Raw genomic sequence first — 16,238 nt, 5'->3', positions numbered from 1 at the left:
TTTCTTTTTTTTTTCTATCTTCTTTTATTATCCTCCTTTTATTCTGATGTACCTTATGCCGTCTTGATTTAATTACGCGTCTCTGTGTCCTTGTACTTTGTGACGCGTTCTCCCTTTTCTTTCTTTTATTGTCTCTGTGCTTTTAGTGGGACTGACGTTATGGTCACGCGCTTTTAACCGTTAATTCTTTTCCGTCAACGTGTCGCAGTCTCAGTACATAAAAATGAAATGCTTTGTGTTTGGGACTTTGCTAATCAGATCGCGGGGTTTGTCTTTTATATATACGCCGCTGCGGACTCAGGCACCGCCTCCAACTGACGACGCGATGTGGTGGGGCGCCGGTGAGTTGCGCGAATTTATCGTAGATTGGAAATATACGAGAATCTGTCAGACTGACGTTGAACCACAGGCGGATTCTTATTTCATCGTGATGGTCAACTATGTTCTAATTTCATTTGCATTTTTAATGGTCGCAGTATCACACGTTTAACTAAATCCTTATTTCACTTTGTTTTTCTCATTTTCTTTTACTTTATGGAATCTCGAAAAATTCAATGGTGCTCCTTCATAATTTTGTTTGGCTTTTACTCATTCACGAATTCTTCTAAAGTATTTATATCCTTCAGAAACGTCTTTGCGGCTGTCAGCATTCCTAAACAATACATTGGCAGGCACTTACAGACTTGCTGGAAGATTCTAGACTCACGATCTCCTTTGCTCAAACGTTTTACTTTCGTCGTGACTAATCCCGACCTTTTTCTTCCGCCAAATTGATCGTATACCGTTCCACGGATCTTCTGGTACTTTCGAACTATTATACCTTGTCTATGTGACCCTGAAAATTGTATCCCACCAACTTTCTTGGATTATTGATCCTCTTCATACGGATGACCTTCAACTTGATCATTCAGGTGTGAGCTATTTCAAGAGTGCCCTACCCCATATGTAGTTCCAAATAAATTATCCTGTTATATAAGTGTGATGATAATTTAAAAAAAAAAAGGATAACAACATTTTATTTCGTTCGGTGACGTTCTGTAAGAATTCTCCGATGTTACATCTTTCCACCCTTTTATCTCATTAAATCTTTTTCTCTATCTCCATTACTGCATTTCGCAACCCCATCTGGAGTTAAGAACATGGTAAAAAAATAGCTCAGGAAAAAGTGTCGTTGTGCAACAAAGTCACTCTGTCCATTTAGAGCTGCCAAAGACTCTGAACGTAACTCGATCCTCTGTCCAGGTATATGACCATTAAAAATTTGCGAAGCTACGATCAGTTCTCATCGCAGCGAAATTTTTGGTTAGTCGATAGAAATCGGCCTGCGATCTTTCAGTTAAATTTTTTGCATCAATGCAATTTAGTGCACAAAACCCTTCCAGTAATAAATTCTCATAGCCACTCGTCACCCTTTTCAACGTTAATAAGAATCTACACAAATTCCAAATTTGTTATCGGTCAAATATTTCTAAATTTGAACAAATACACTTTTGAAATTGCGTAATGAACAGTCATATACAATTTCATGAAACTGCCTACGTTTACGACTATCTTGGAATTGAATTTCACGAAAATTTTTCAATATCTATTTACAATAGCAACAGGAAGCAATTTCCCACTGTTGTCATACCGAATCATGACTGAGTCAAATTTCCTGTGTTCTTAACAATATAAATGAAAATCATATAGACATAGGATTCCTTTATTCCAAATATATTTACAGTACCGTTTAATTACAACACAACACTATTAACCACGCAAATTAGAATTCCTTATAATACATATACACTTAGGATCAAAAGTATCCTTGGTCGAGTCACAAAAGGATTCTATCGAATTTATGTATGCTGCCTAACAGACCTATTGTATAATACGTATATATGTACATAATAAGACACTTTAAAAGCTCACAAACTTCGTTCACAGCCTTTTGAATGTCAACATTTTCAATCACGCGTCAGTGCCGTTTTAAGTACCATCACAATTTATACCAATCATTATATTCGTCTAGTCTGTCCAGTACGCAAATTCCTTTGTATTCTGTATGGGGAGTGAAGACAAGTAGGTTGCGTTAGATCAGGTTGTCATGACTCTGACCTCGAATCTTCCATGACCACGTTCAATAAGAAGAGTAGCGTTAAGTTTCCCATGGTGGCGCTAAGGTCTTTGGTACGTACGAATTTTTTCTTTTTAAATTTCCCGCCACATACATCCTACCATTGAACGTGTACATACAATACGAAAGTGATCGAAAACTCGTCGGAGACGATAGATGCTTGAATTCTTTGGATATAATACTTCGATACGCCCCCTTGTTTCTTGCTGTTATGTAATAGTTCAATTAAAGAGGTTAATCAAGGGTTACGGGATGTGATTCGCCGAAATATTCCTGCCGACAATGTACGCCTTGAATGGAACCAATGTTAATGTTTTTTTTTTCGTAGCAAAATATTTTTCTCTTTTATACAAACTTCGTAGCTGAGCGATTATACTTTTCTGGCATATCAAATAACAGGCTGGTAACTTTCCAAAGCGAAATTTCAATCCTTTCTCGTTGATTAACAGAAATAGCGTAAATATCTGTTTGATAGTCTGTATTGATATTGGGGTAAAGTGAAGAATTATCTCTTGTCGTTGCGACTGGGATCGATAATTACATTAACTGATAAGATGGCGATAGTTGATATCAGTTTAATAATGACATAATGATATATGATATAATTTTTTACATAATAATATTGTTATATACAATATAAATATACTAAGTACTAGGGATATTTGGTTTTATTATGTTGTGTGCCAATACCCAGAATGCTCCACGTTCTTCGATAGCCGGCTGTACGACTAACCCTATGTAAATGTGGGCGAGTTATAGGTTAGGACCTTTTCTTTACCTGGCTTATTTTTAGGCCTACTCGTCAACTTACCATTCCAAAGGTTCGTACGCGATAATCTATTTCAGAAAGTATCTCCGTCAATCATTCTCTGAATACATTTGAATCTATCTCGAAGGTAATCCTCGTTCAACTTTAAATGTTAGTGACGCGATTGCATTTGTTTGTTATTTAATTAAATAACCCACGCTACGAAGTAAAGCAAATTACGCACAGTAACACTGTGAATAAACGTGAAAATGGCTGCTCGGTGTTTGCGAGTTTAAGGATCACGAGAAAGCAGAATCGACAAATCGTCAAACGCAAATAGTGTCCTGTGAGTCGACTGTAGTTACCAGGGAATAACCGTTCCTCTGACGTATTTTCAGGCGGTCAGGTTAGGCTTGGATATCTTAGAATTCTCAATACTAATTCATAACACAGTGACAATTAATTTCAGAGCTTGCAAAATACCGGGCCAACGATTTCTAATTGACTTTGTATATTTTATTATTTATTTAAGTAAAAGTTATTAACATTTTTATACGATTTCTATACTCTGTCGTGACTCGTATGGTCTTTTTTTATTCCTACTTACGAATAATAAGGCTGATTATTGATTTTTATGGTCTGCATCGTAGTTTAGTGTATCGCGTCCTTTATTGGATCATGTACGACAGAAACAATGTAGTTAAATGATCGCGCTTGTTATCATCGTATAGCTTAAGCGCCTTTCTTCGTATACAACTTACAATAAGTAATACTTGATCAAAGGGCGCATTGATGCAGATTGCTTGAGTGGGGTTAATCTGATCAGGGAAAAGTTCTAGAAGTGTCACGTTAGATTTTTATTTTATTATCGCACTCGGTAGAAGAATCGTCTAATTGTAAGATTTGTTATCGTACGTCATGAGAAAGCAGCGTTATCGTTCACGCTCGCGAATTTTGATTAATATATTACGAACGTGACAAACAATTCGCAGGACAAATAATCAGATACATAGATACAGTCTGATAAATTTGCAATTGAATGACGTCCCAATTTTGAGAAAATTTGTTTACATATACATTATATACTGTTACTTTTTTTTTGTATCTGCGTATCTAACAGGTACTCAGTCGCTTGACTTATGACAACTGTATCAATAATTCGAAGCAAAAAAAAATACTAAACTTCCACTGTGCGAAATGGCTAGCTAAACAAATACAGCATGTTCTCTCGAATAAGATGTATATATATATATATATATATATATTTCTACGGTATATACAAACAACCCTATCTTCATAAGTCATGCGATCATCTATTAGGTGGAAAAATAATTGCGGTTACCGTTATAAGCTCTCTTAATAAAATTTGCTACAGCATGTTCTCTCGAATAAGATGTAAAATTTGTTTACATATACATTATATACTGTTACTTTTTTTTTGTATCTGCGTATCTAACAGGTACTCAGTCGCTTGACTTATGACAACTGTATCAATAATTCGAAGCAAAAAAAAATACTAAACTTCCACTGTGCGAAATGGCTAGCTAAACAAATACAGCATGTTCTCTCGAATAAGATGTATATATATATATATATATATATATTTCTACGGTATATACAAACAACCCTATCTTCATAAGTCATGCGATCATCTATTAGGTGGAAAAATAATTGCGGTTACCGTTATAAGCTCTCTTAATAAAATTTGCAATTATTTTCGCACCAACCTAATATCTCTCAGATAGCAAAATAATATTGTTGGGACTTTTTAGGACCGGCCATATAAGTTAACGAACGTCCATTAGCCACATTTAATCGCGATAAGATAACGCGCGAGTAATCCGTTAATAATAAAACTATCGATAAAAAAATTGGGATTAATTTATCATATAAATTATAATATCTTAAAACAATTGATAATATCTCGTGCTCCCACGTGATAAGAATAAATAAGTACACGCCACGTGACACCACGTCGTACAATTGAATTACCAAACACGTCATAAAGTACATACTCCATCTCCATTGCAAAAGGTACGAAGATTCTACACTTTCGTTATATTATTTGCACGCACCCGCAAGTCACCACGCAATCTAACGAGTAATCCTACAAAATAGCAAAGATCGCTAAATAAATATTTCCCTCGATCCCTACTACTACCCAATTGCGATTTCGCCTTAAAGCTAATCAATAACAAAACTTTTAACGCCGTCGTTGATATCATTGAAACGCCTAGAAAAATCATTTCTTACAGAGTTCAAACAAGACACGACAATCACTACTGTCTTATACGCAATATATACACTTTGCTCATTATGAAAATCTAATATTGTCTATACATATGTATACGTGGGAAATGACTTTTTTTTTTCGATAACTATTATTCTCTATTATAACTGGCTGCATCTGCCGCGAACTAATTCTTGCCGATCGAGTCGATTTTTCGCAGCTTCTCATAACTTTACGGTACGGATGCTCGACTGAAGTCAGAAATGATTTGACGCATGCAGCATGGCTCGTTGCGTGTACAGAGATGGGACACAGCGTCAATAAAATCGTATGTGTAAAACGATAAAATTTTTCATAAAATATTTATCAATCCCAATTATAACTGGCTACATCTGCTCCTAATTAATAATGGTCCATCGAGATGACTTTTCGCAACTGTCATTGATATTTATTATAACTTCGTGGCACAGATGCTGGACCGAAATCAAAATTCACTCGACACACGCAGCATTGCTCGTTGCGTGTACAGAGATGGGACACAGCATCAGTCCAATCATATGTGTAAAATGATAACATTTTTTCTTTCAATATTTATCATTCCCAATTATAACTGGATACATCTGCTGCGAACTAATTATTAAAGATCGAGTCGACTTTTCGCAACGGTCATGGATATTTTTTATAACTCTGCGATACAGATGCTTGACTGGAATCGAAAATCATTTGACGTAACGAGCATTGCTTGATGCGTGTACAGAGATGAGACACAGCATCAATCTTCATATGGTCCAGCTTCATCCAGTACGAACTAATCGTCTTAGGATAGTGAATCGACTTCGGCTTCTACGGCCTTGTGTATCTCCTCGAGCAATGACGCGAATTGAATTTTCAAAACAAATCATCGATCCGTCTTATCTAATTCACGAAGATGCTGCGGATCACGGATATCATGCGCGCCAAGACTGGTAGATAGACGGTGGTTTCCCTCAGTCTTACGAAAATTGATAACAAGAGGAAACGAAGACACGAGTGAATCACGTGGATAATATGGGATTATCAATAAATTGTTGTTTTTCCTTCTTTATCCAGCATCGTATTGACAACTGACGTTAGCTTCTTATCTTCTGCACTCTACTGACCTATACCAATCAATGATTATAATAATATATGATACACACGAGGAACGTAATGATACGGCGGATAATTGAATGATATGTTTTATTGTTTACTATGTATATAGCGTAAATGAGGATTTTATCGTGTATTATTTTTACGTACTACTTATGTCATTTCGTGGACATCGTACGGCCGTGGGATCGTTTGTAATTCAAGTTCAAGGCTACGCACGTGTTTATCTCCGGAATCATTTGAATTGGATCATCGGTGATCTTGAATTCTTAACCCATGAGCTTCCGCATTATCGAATCGCGCGGCTCTTCTATCTATCGATCACGTGGTTTTTTCTTAACGACGTCAGCATGGAACTCGAATTCATTTCGATTATCGATCATTCGAGAATCTTGATCGATTCGTGTTTTTATAATTGACTCGCACTAAATTAATGTATTTAAAGTGTTTCTTCCTGCAACCTTTTTTTACAATTAGTCTAATTACGTTTTATCGATTGGATCTCTGCTAATTATTTTTCTTTGATTTTTTTTTCATCGGTGCTTCCTTTTTTATTATTATCAACGTATTCATTATTAGGTAATGCCTGGTGTTAGCATCGGGTGGTCCAAATTAAACGGTAGAAGCTATATTCTTCGGATGCGTTGGAGATATGGAATTGATTTTTTTTTGTATTGAAATGGCTAAAGGAATTGACTATGACACGTGTAACAAATTTGGGGTAGATAAATATTTTCCTTATGGGGACGTATGGGGCTTCCCATATTTTTTTTATATACCAAATAGTCGATCCTCTTATCCCATTTAACACTTTTTTGGACCACCCTGTATGCCTGTAAAAATATTTAATGTGTGCCACTATGGCTATATCAAGCTGGCCCGTCAATGTCGCCTGACTCGCTGGAAAAACGTTCAGGAAGCGGTTAATAAATTTTTCGTTATTTTACACGGAAAATTACCTGTGACTATTAATAATTAGATTACTTGGTGTTACTGGAGAAAAACTAATGGAACAACTGTATATACATTTAAGATAATATTTCTGCACCATATTTGTCCATAGGTATACGTCTAGCACAATTAAGCACCTTTTGAATAAATTTTCAATGAAGGCCCGTTCGCCTTTCCTCCATTTATATAATATAAGTTTCTTAGAAGAAGACGTTGCGAATAAGTGGGACGAGCGAGGGGGGCAAGGAGATCTTCCAGAAGTTAATACAACACGTAATTGTTGAAAGTTCAGTCTTGATGCTATATAAATTTGTATATCAAATGATATATGTATATATACATTTTTTTTCATACAAATTGAAGTCAAAGGTCATAGATGCATTTCTGATATGCATATATGCATTACGTTGATGCACTCTAATATGTTAATATTCATAACTGCCTATATATATATATATATATATATATATATCGACTATCGGTGCAATTTTATAAATGTACAGTGATACACGTAACTCTTTGAACCGATAAATCCTAGAGATTTAAGTTAGGTAAAAACTGATAGTACCTCATTAATCTGTGTATTCACGTGCATTTAATGTAAAGTGGATTTTCAATCTGTGCAAAATATTTCTTTGCAGTTCAAGGTAAGATGGCGTTACGAGTGCGACAAATTGCATATTGACATAATTTTTAGTAATAAAAAAAAATGATAGAGAATGAGTGAACGAGGAAGAGAATGATGAGAGAAATAGAAAGAGAGAGGGGGGGGGGTTATAAGGATAAGGAATGATTGGTGTTTGTAATTACCGAACACTTATAATTAGTACAGAAATAATTTGTATATATCGTGTCACTCAAGAATTTATACACGAATCGAAAACACCTGGCAAAATATTGAATTAAATTGTTCATTTTAATAAAAACAAAATACCCTTTTATTTACTACTTAGAAATTCATCGTTTCAATAATAGCATTGTGCATACAGTTTGGCTTTCTCTTAAAATCATTTCTAATTGAACTGCCGACAGTTCATTCCACGACGATCAATCTCGAAGGACTGTTCGTCATCAAGGCGACTCGAATATGAGTAATTAAACAGAGCGTTTGTAATTTTCCACTCGAATCGATTGATTGCAGTGGGTGAATCAAGTGAATATGTATATATAGATATACTAGCATGCAACATATGTACACATGTCCATTCGAAAAAGTCCGGAGCTAACCTGAAATGCACAATAATGTAATGTATTTGAACTTACCTCCGTTATTAAAATTAACTGAAACCATATCGTACGAGTAAGTTAATTCTATTGACGATAAGGAGCCCCGCCCACCGTTCCAATCGAGATTAAAATTCTCAAAGAAATTTCTAGTTGTCGACGTGTACGTCGCATCCGTATAATAACAATTGTCCCAACGCGTTACCCCCAGGTCCCGGGGGGCACGTCTGACATGTGCGTTCTGGCCCCCCTGGAGAGGGTCAACGAAGCTCCTTAACGAACTGTAAATTGATCGTGACAGTATCTCGGCCAATACGATGGAAGTTTTACCAATCATCGTATGACGGCTGCTGTTCGCGCATGCGCACCGGAGACCACTCGAAAGACGCACGTGCCGCCGGCAAGCAGCTCCTCTATGTTCCTTAAGGCGCGCGCGTGTCTCATGTCTACGTATCATATTGCTAGGCGCAATAACGCACCCTCGTCAGTTAGATAAGCAAGTGGAATTTTACTGGAGACTTTGATAGTAACGAGACCGACATACATACATAGAGTTCTGGAACAGCGCGATAGCAATATCGATAACGATATATGTAGATTATGATTTACGTAAGTAATTTGACAATGACGCATAAGTATGATGGAAGGGTCGATACAAATTTATTAGGAATTTAGATTAGGTCCCGTGGCTATATAGGGGTGTATATGAAAAGTCAATGGGTATTTGCGTATAATGTATCTCAATTTATATTATTATGCAACTTTTATTTTCTTCTTTCGACTCATTATTTTTATTATTCGTTTATTTAACGTGCCAAGTTTTCTTGCTATTTTTATACGATTTTGGTCTTACGCTACTTCTCTCGTTGATATTCACGTGTCGTCGTAAAGTGCGTCTGCGATCCAACTTCAGATTGTTGCGCTTTTACTTGCTGCAGTTGTTTACACTGGATACAGGTTTCAGGTATTAGTTTGATTTATGGATATATGCGAAAGATATGAATTTTTTAATAAATTTATATACGTTTTTTGTTATCTATCCTGGATCGTCGTTTTTACGATTATTCGTCTCGTCGCGATGGCTGAGACGGTTTTTATTGAATATATCCTATCTCGAATGCAAGTGTGTCGCTTGTAGTGGTAATTTAAAAGTAGTCAGAATCCCCCGTGTTAATTAACCATTGGTAATTACTATGCAAGCCAATGGTATCATCGAAATAACTGATATAGATCCAGACTCTTTACGTAATTTACACTTACGTAAAATCGTTATCATTTTTTTATCCTCTATGTAGAACGGCGATCGTAAATTAATTATTTTTATTTAAATTGCATTTAATTATTATGAAATCCACGGGAGTCTGTTATCATCGGATTAATCGTGCAGCAGGTCATATACCACCCTGTAGTTAACATGGTTGAGTTTGAGCTTTCATGTGAAAATAAAAACGATGGAGTAATTTCGTTATTCATGATTTAATTATTATAAAATTATTAATAAATTTTGTATCACTCACGCGTACCGCGTGCGCTCGACGTCAAGCTTGCTTATTTTTCAAACATTTTCGACAACACGCCCGCTAAGTGATTTTGAATTTGCGCACGAGAGTTCACTCTGACATTGTCACCTCTCTTTACGTCATCGACGACCCATTAAAAGCTGCAAGGCTGTAAATAACTAGAGACTCTCCTTTTCTACTTGATCAATAATACATAATACTCGGCACAAAGGATAGTAAATTGGACAATTCTTCTTCGTGTGTTATCGTCGTACTCAGTTCGATGATATACCGTGTGTTCTTTTCTTTCTGATACTATATATATATATATATAACTATTGAACACGTTCAGAAAAGTCACGAGCAAAAACATTAAAATGACAAACGTGACGTTACGGCAGAAACTCCTTGATCTCTTGATTTACTGTATCGCCAGGATAAGTATTCTGTAGATTGTGGCTCTGAAACGTGAGTGGACGAAAAATGTTGTATAACGAACCGCTGAACTGTTCTTAGGGTCTTGGAAGTTAATTTATATAATCGTTCAGTGAGCTAATGATTATTCAGCTTGGTTCATTTGGCGTCGTTTGTTCGTTTGTATTTATCGGTTCTTTTTTTATTGACAAATTTTCTTCTCTTTATTCGATTCAAGTCCGAGCATTGAATCATCCTGTACACGATGATAACGGACACACCCACTTTCTTGCTGGTTTATCATAATAATTTAAGTAGGAAATTAATGGAGGGTTTTAGGAAAGGTTATGTATGTCAATGTTTTATCAACTTTTTATATCCTTTTTAACGTAATTGGATATTGATTGTTATTATTGTCGAACTAACTATAGCTATGTATAAATTCTGTGAGAAAAGTTGAAATTTTTTCATTCACACAGATTTGTCATCTTTGTATGTCTTTTTTAAGATAATTCTCGTGTCAGAGTAATGTCAACTTCGTTTGTTGCGACGCAAGTCAATTGAAGTCTAATTCAAGGATTTTTATCTTGATTACAGATGCCTGTCTACGCTGTCAGGCTGAGAGCAAAAAGGATTTCTACGGTCGACAGGATTGCGTCGTTGTGTGGGGCGAATGCAATCATTCCTTCCATTATTGCTGTATGTCACTCTGGGTGAAACAGAATAATCGCTGTCCTCTTTGCCAGCAAGAATGGTCCATCCAACGTATGGGAAAATAACTAAGAGGAGGCTGGATTCAGCTGGAAAGACGCTGCTGGCTTTTTAAAGATTGGCAAGATCGTTCGAGAGCTAATGAAAAACCTTGTCGAATTTTCAACCTTATTTTTGTCTGTAATACACTTATTGTAGGATCGATGCTTGTTTTTAAAATTACGTTAAGTTTTTGAATTTCATTGTCGGTATAGACTTTTTTTTAAATCAATTTGTATAATAAATAAAAATAGTATGTGCTACTTGATTCGTTTATAAAATCTTCAATTTGTCAATATATTTCTGTACGTTTATGACATTCTTACCTCATTGATTATACATATCTTCTTTTTCTTTTATAAATAAAAATTTTTTTGAGCCGTTTTAATGTTTATTCCTCGTTTTTATGTACCTCGTTTATAATCTTGTTAAATGTAATAAGTTCTATATGAACGTGTATATTGCTTAAGAACGTATCACTTTTCCTCGGGTCATTAGTTTCGCGTTTCGTTTACACTTATATTATCAGAGGCTGATATAGAATTCATTCAGGAAACTATATATACTTTAATCATCGTCATTAATACTCAAAATCAGTAGTACGTACCGAAGCTTCGTCCTTATCGAATTAAAGTTTTGTTAATCTATTTCAGTCACTGATCCCATTCGATAATTAATATTATTATCCATGACGATTAATCGTACGTGCAATGTTATCATGACGAAATAGGAGGCTTGTCTAGTATAATATTCCATCATCCCGTTACCTACTAATATGTATGACGCAATAATCAACAGTAGAAAATCCACAAAAATAATTTTTAAAAATTAGCAGTATAGATCAGTTTCACGATCAATACCGATAGTCATTTATTAATCTAGACACACCTTCGACCTACTGATAACTTAATTACAGTGGACCTTGTCTCCGTAAAACAATGACTGGCATTTCTAAGCGTTACGCGATTGCCAATAAAGTGAATGATAAATCAATTACAACGTATAAATACTAATTGTCATTTTTAACCAGCGAAATTTTCTTCAATTACCAAACATTGTCTAACCGAACGAAAACACTGTAAATTCATTAATAAAACATCATTATTGTCTATTAAAAGAATCGCAACCGGTTTTCATGTAAAAATACTAAACGTGACCCAATCGTCGGAACCTGGTAATTTCGCATGACAATTGCGTAAGTTAGGCAACTCAGTGTCGCGAACTCGTTTTAAAGTCATCAATGTGTTTGCCGGTTTCTGACGTTGGAAATAAAAGAGAATAAAGGCTAATAGAAGATGATTCAAGTGATATGGAGCCTGTGTGCCTGACATATACGGATTGTTACTCGCATCGGATGGTTACTTGATTGGTCGGTTCTTTCTTTGCTTTACTTAAGTTTGCTTACTTGGCCTGCGCGATAGTCGGCACGTAGAAGCCCAGCGAAGGTCGTTTTCGCGTCACGATCAGGAGGCTCGACGCGTCTCAGCCAATCAGCTGGTAGAAAGGCGAGCAAAGCCCCTACCCATCTGTCTCGCATATGCATTCGTCGTCAGTCTTTCGTTCACTATGCCTTTTTTTTATCTTTAACAGTTACTCAGAATTCTTAAACGTACTTGCCACGTCGACTATGTGCGACATGCGGGAGGGATGTGGGAAATTCGCGGAAATGAAAGTACACGTTAGGCCATAAGCCATTCGGCCAATGTTATTTGTCAAATTTACGTATTTATTTATTGTTCGGAAGAGGCTTGAGAATTATGTTATTTGACGAGACGTAAGAAATATAGAAAGAATTTTTTACATTTTTGGAAATCGTCATACATTTTTATTGCAATTTTTCTAACGAAATTATTTTCTTCAGGGACTCGTCTACGTTACATATATTTTTTATACTAAATATTTATAAACCCCCTGAGACTTCTGTTACGACTGTTTTGTATTACGTGCTTTGTACCATTTTTTTTAGGAATTTTATTACAGCGAATTTTTAATATGGGTGAGATCAGTTATCATATTGGAATTGATTTGAATGATAAGGAAATATATTATTGAGGACTTGATAAATACTTTATGCACAGGATACTCTGATACAATTTTGCATAAGGTATTATTACGGATCTTATTAATGAGTGGGTAAGGCAATGCTGTAATAACGATACATGGTAAAGGAACGTGTAATGGAAATATTGTTTATTTTATTACTTCAGATAAGATCTTTATATACGTGGAAGATGCTGCGAACACTGTCCTTAATGATCTTGTTGATATCCATATTAATTTTACAAATTTGAGTACATATATTTGGAAATATTTGTCTTACTCTGAAATACCAAAATACTCCCTGCTCTTCGACGCAGGAAGATTTTTGATATTTATCTCTGGGTCCAAGATATATGTATCTGAAAATGTCAAAGATCCTTTTTATATGAATATCATAGTTGCATCTTTCGAGGTATTAAAAATTTATATTTATTTTTATAAAAATCCTCTCTGTTCCGAAGGACCAAGAGAAGGTGTATGAAGACTGCTGAATATTTCATGACGACTGCCAATCAGTCGGTAGCTTGTACAGGATGATGTAAATTGGCAAAAACTTTCCGCAGATTTTTGTTATGGACCAACATAAACAAAAAAATGTATGAAAAAAATAAAAGATATACGTTCTCCAAACTTGAGGTGGGAAGACACGTGAGTGAACTCGTCTTTGGACCTGGACCGTCATGTGACTGAATTATTAATACGTAAAAATATTTTTGACCCCGTTTGGTCTCGTGCTGGCACGGTGCCTGGTACCATCTTAATAAGGACAATACTTGGACGTGCCTCTTTCGCAATTACGATAATAGACTTGTCGTATCCTTGTCAATTCCTTCCTTACTACTTGCTTGAAAAATTCTTTGCTGGAGGTTGGCATTCGTCATCCACTGCCAAACCTCTATTTTTTATTTACACACCCCCCTCGTTTGACGATCGATCGTCATTCATCGACGTCATGCCACGTAATTTCAAAGCTTATTCGAACTCCAATGATCTTTGTTAAGGACGATTGACCTGCCAAATTTAACACTTCCTGTTTACCAATTGCCATTAGGAATTGCTTCGTTTACGTGTATCTCCACGGAATGCAACAACACAAATTCTTTTGTGCAGAAAATTAGAAATAATTAATGATCTAGTGATGTCGATTGTACGTTATACATTTTTTTAAATTTCATTTTCACAACAGATGATTTTAAAAGTTCGCACAAAAGTTTATGAAATGTCAAATTATTCACAGGTAATGGCTTGAAAGGTCGTTAAAACGGAAAGGTGAATTAATTGGAACTTACAAGGTGGTTTGTAGTCAAGGTTACGCGTTCCATTATACTTATCTTTTTTTTTTATATTACAATGTCAATAATAAATTTTTTGTTTAACAAAATTCAAGCTTTTTTAAAGAATTTATTAATCTCAACATGTATACAAAATATATGGAATATTGTTCTATGATGTAATTTTTTTATATTCCCTGTTACGTCGTATTATCGTATTTCGATTAACATATTTCCATTATAAAATTTTGTTCAAAAGGACAAATACACCTTGGATTACCAAGAGGCCTGATTCCTATATTCTCGTAAAATCTATATAAAGACAGGTACCTGGACTAAGCGTTGAACCAGTTGCAAAAGATTAACAATTCTGCAGATCTGGCAGTACTAAAATTACCCGTAACTGAGTATAGTGAGAGTAGCTCAATGTATTCGAGAACAGTCTTAACGTTTTATACACGCAGGTTCAGCAGACTCTGAAGATGAAATCCATAGAGAATTCGTGAAAGATCAGAGAAGAGAAAATACATTTATCTTCTATGGTGAAACTTATCTACTTATATAAAATGGCTGAGTTTCGCATATCTTGAAGATACCAAAGATTAAATAATATTTAGTCATACCGTATAAAATATGATATACTACATATAATAATCTATACTTTAAAATATACTTCAAATATAATTAAATTATATAATTATATTAAATATACTTCAAAATATACCGAGTGCACTAATTCACATCGGATATCACAAAATTTTTTTTTAAATTAATGACGATCAATTTCACTGTAATAATTAGTACGTGCACGTATTACATAAAAAATCGAGAAATTTCAGTCACGTACGAGACTTTTGTCACGTCCACGCGACCTGCAGCCTTGTTGCGTCCATGATGCATAATGTTGCATCATATGATTCTAATACAAGATCATCATACGAATAAACAGTCTAAGCACAGCTGTCTAGACTATGAGTAAATTTTAAATTCCCCCATTAATAACGACTTCTTTTTTTTTAGCTCCATCTTACGCAGGGCGTCTCGTCTACGCGTCATATTTTTCAGTGCAGCATCCATGATGCAATAAGATGCAAGATCCTGAATATAAAAATTATTTCTACAGTTAGTAGTCATTGTTTAAGCAATAAGAATAATAACAAAAGGTCCAAGAAATTACAAATCGAGTCTGCGATTCATTTCATGAGGGCGCACAGATGCCCATGGAAGGATTAGAAACTTCCAGAACATTAAGAATTCTTCCAACCTGCATGATCTTAGACTGCGGTGACTCTTGGTCGTTACTGTACTCAAGTATTACTTTGGCTACGTGACTGGCCCTACGTACTGGCACTTGAATTATACGTCGTTTCAAAGCCAATAATAGTTACTGTACATTAAGTTGATAGCCCTTTACACTTACCCGGAAGTCAAAGAAGCCACAAGGATGAGTGTTTGCTAATATTTTAAGAGAGCCAACAGAACAAAAAAGTAAGACATGGCTAAAGAAGAAAAAAATTACCAGGAGCAGACCCCCCTGTGGAGTGTCCAGATGAACTAGCAGTGGGGTCATTCTTTCGAAACTTTCCACTCAATTTTGAATGTATTGGCAAAAAGGTTTTTTTTTTAGAAATCAATAGCTCCGAGCTACGGCACTCCAAATGATTATACTCATACATATACGCTAATGTCTAGATCTGTAAATAAAAGAATATTGCAAAAACTAAAGAGACTCTGACTACGCGATATGAATATTGAATATTGTCAATACGCTCTTTTGTTATTAAACTAGTCAATTAATCTTTATATTTATATTACGTCAATGGTTGGTATCACTAAAATCCGTAATACACATAAAAATAGTCTATTC

The 16,238-nt window shown here is 35.3% G+C and overlaps 1 protein-coding gene across 2 annotated transcripts in view; it reads left to right on the top strand.

Moving 5' to 3' along the window:
* Positions 1-11,448, top strand: part of LOC107263963 (RING-box protein 2) — a 32,984-nt gene extending 21,536 nt beyond the window's left edge. The window contains exons 1-2 of one of the 2 annotated variants that reach the window (XM_015731702.2): positions 99-341; positions 10,908-11,448. In XM_015731702.2, coding sequence (XP_015587188.1) covers positions 224-341; positions 10,908-11,089 — 300 coding nt within the window. In that variant the 5' untranslated portion in view covers positions 99-223 and the 3' untranslated portion in view covers positions 11,090-11,448. Of the gene's footprint in view, positions 1-98; positions 342-10,907 lie in introns of those variants that run through there. The other variant, XM_015731701.2, reaches the window with a different exon arrangement.
* Positions 11,449-16,238: the final 4,790 nt, after the last annotated feature.

Source organism: Cephus cinctus, unplaced genomic scaffold (assembly GCF_000341935.2).
Source record: "Cephus cinctus unplaced genomic scaffold, Ccin1 Ccin1_scaffold0168, whole genome shotgun sequence".
In the NCBI taxonomy this organism is placed as follows: Eukaryota; Metazoa; Arthropoda; class Insecta; order Hymenoptera; family Cephidae; genus Cephus; species Cephus cinctus.
This window is presented reverse-complemented; position numbering and strand designations above follow the sequence as displayed.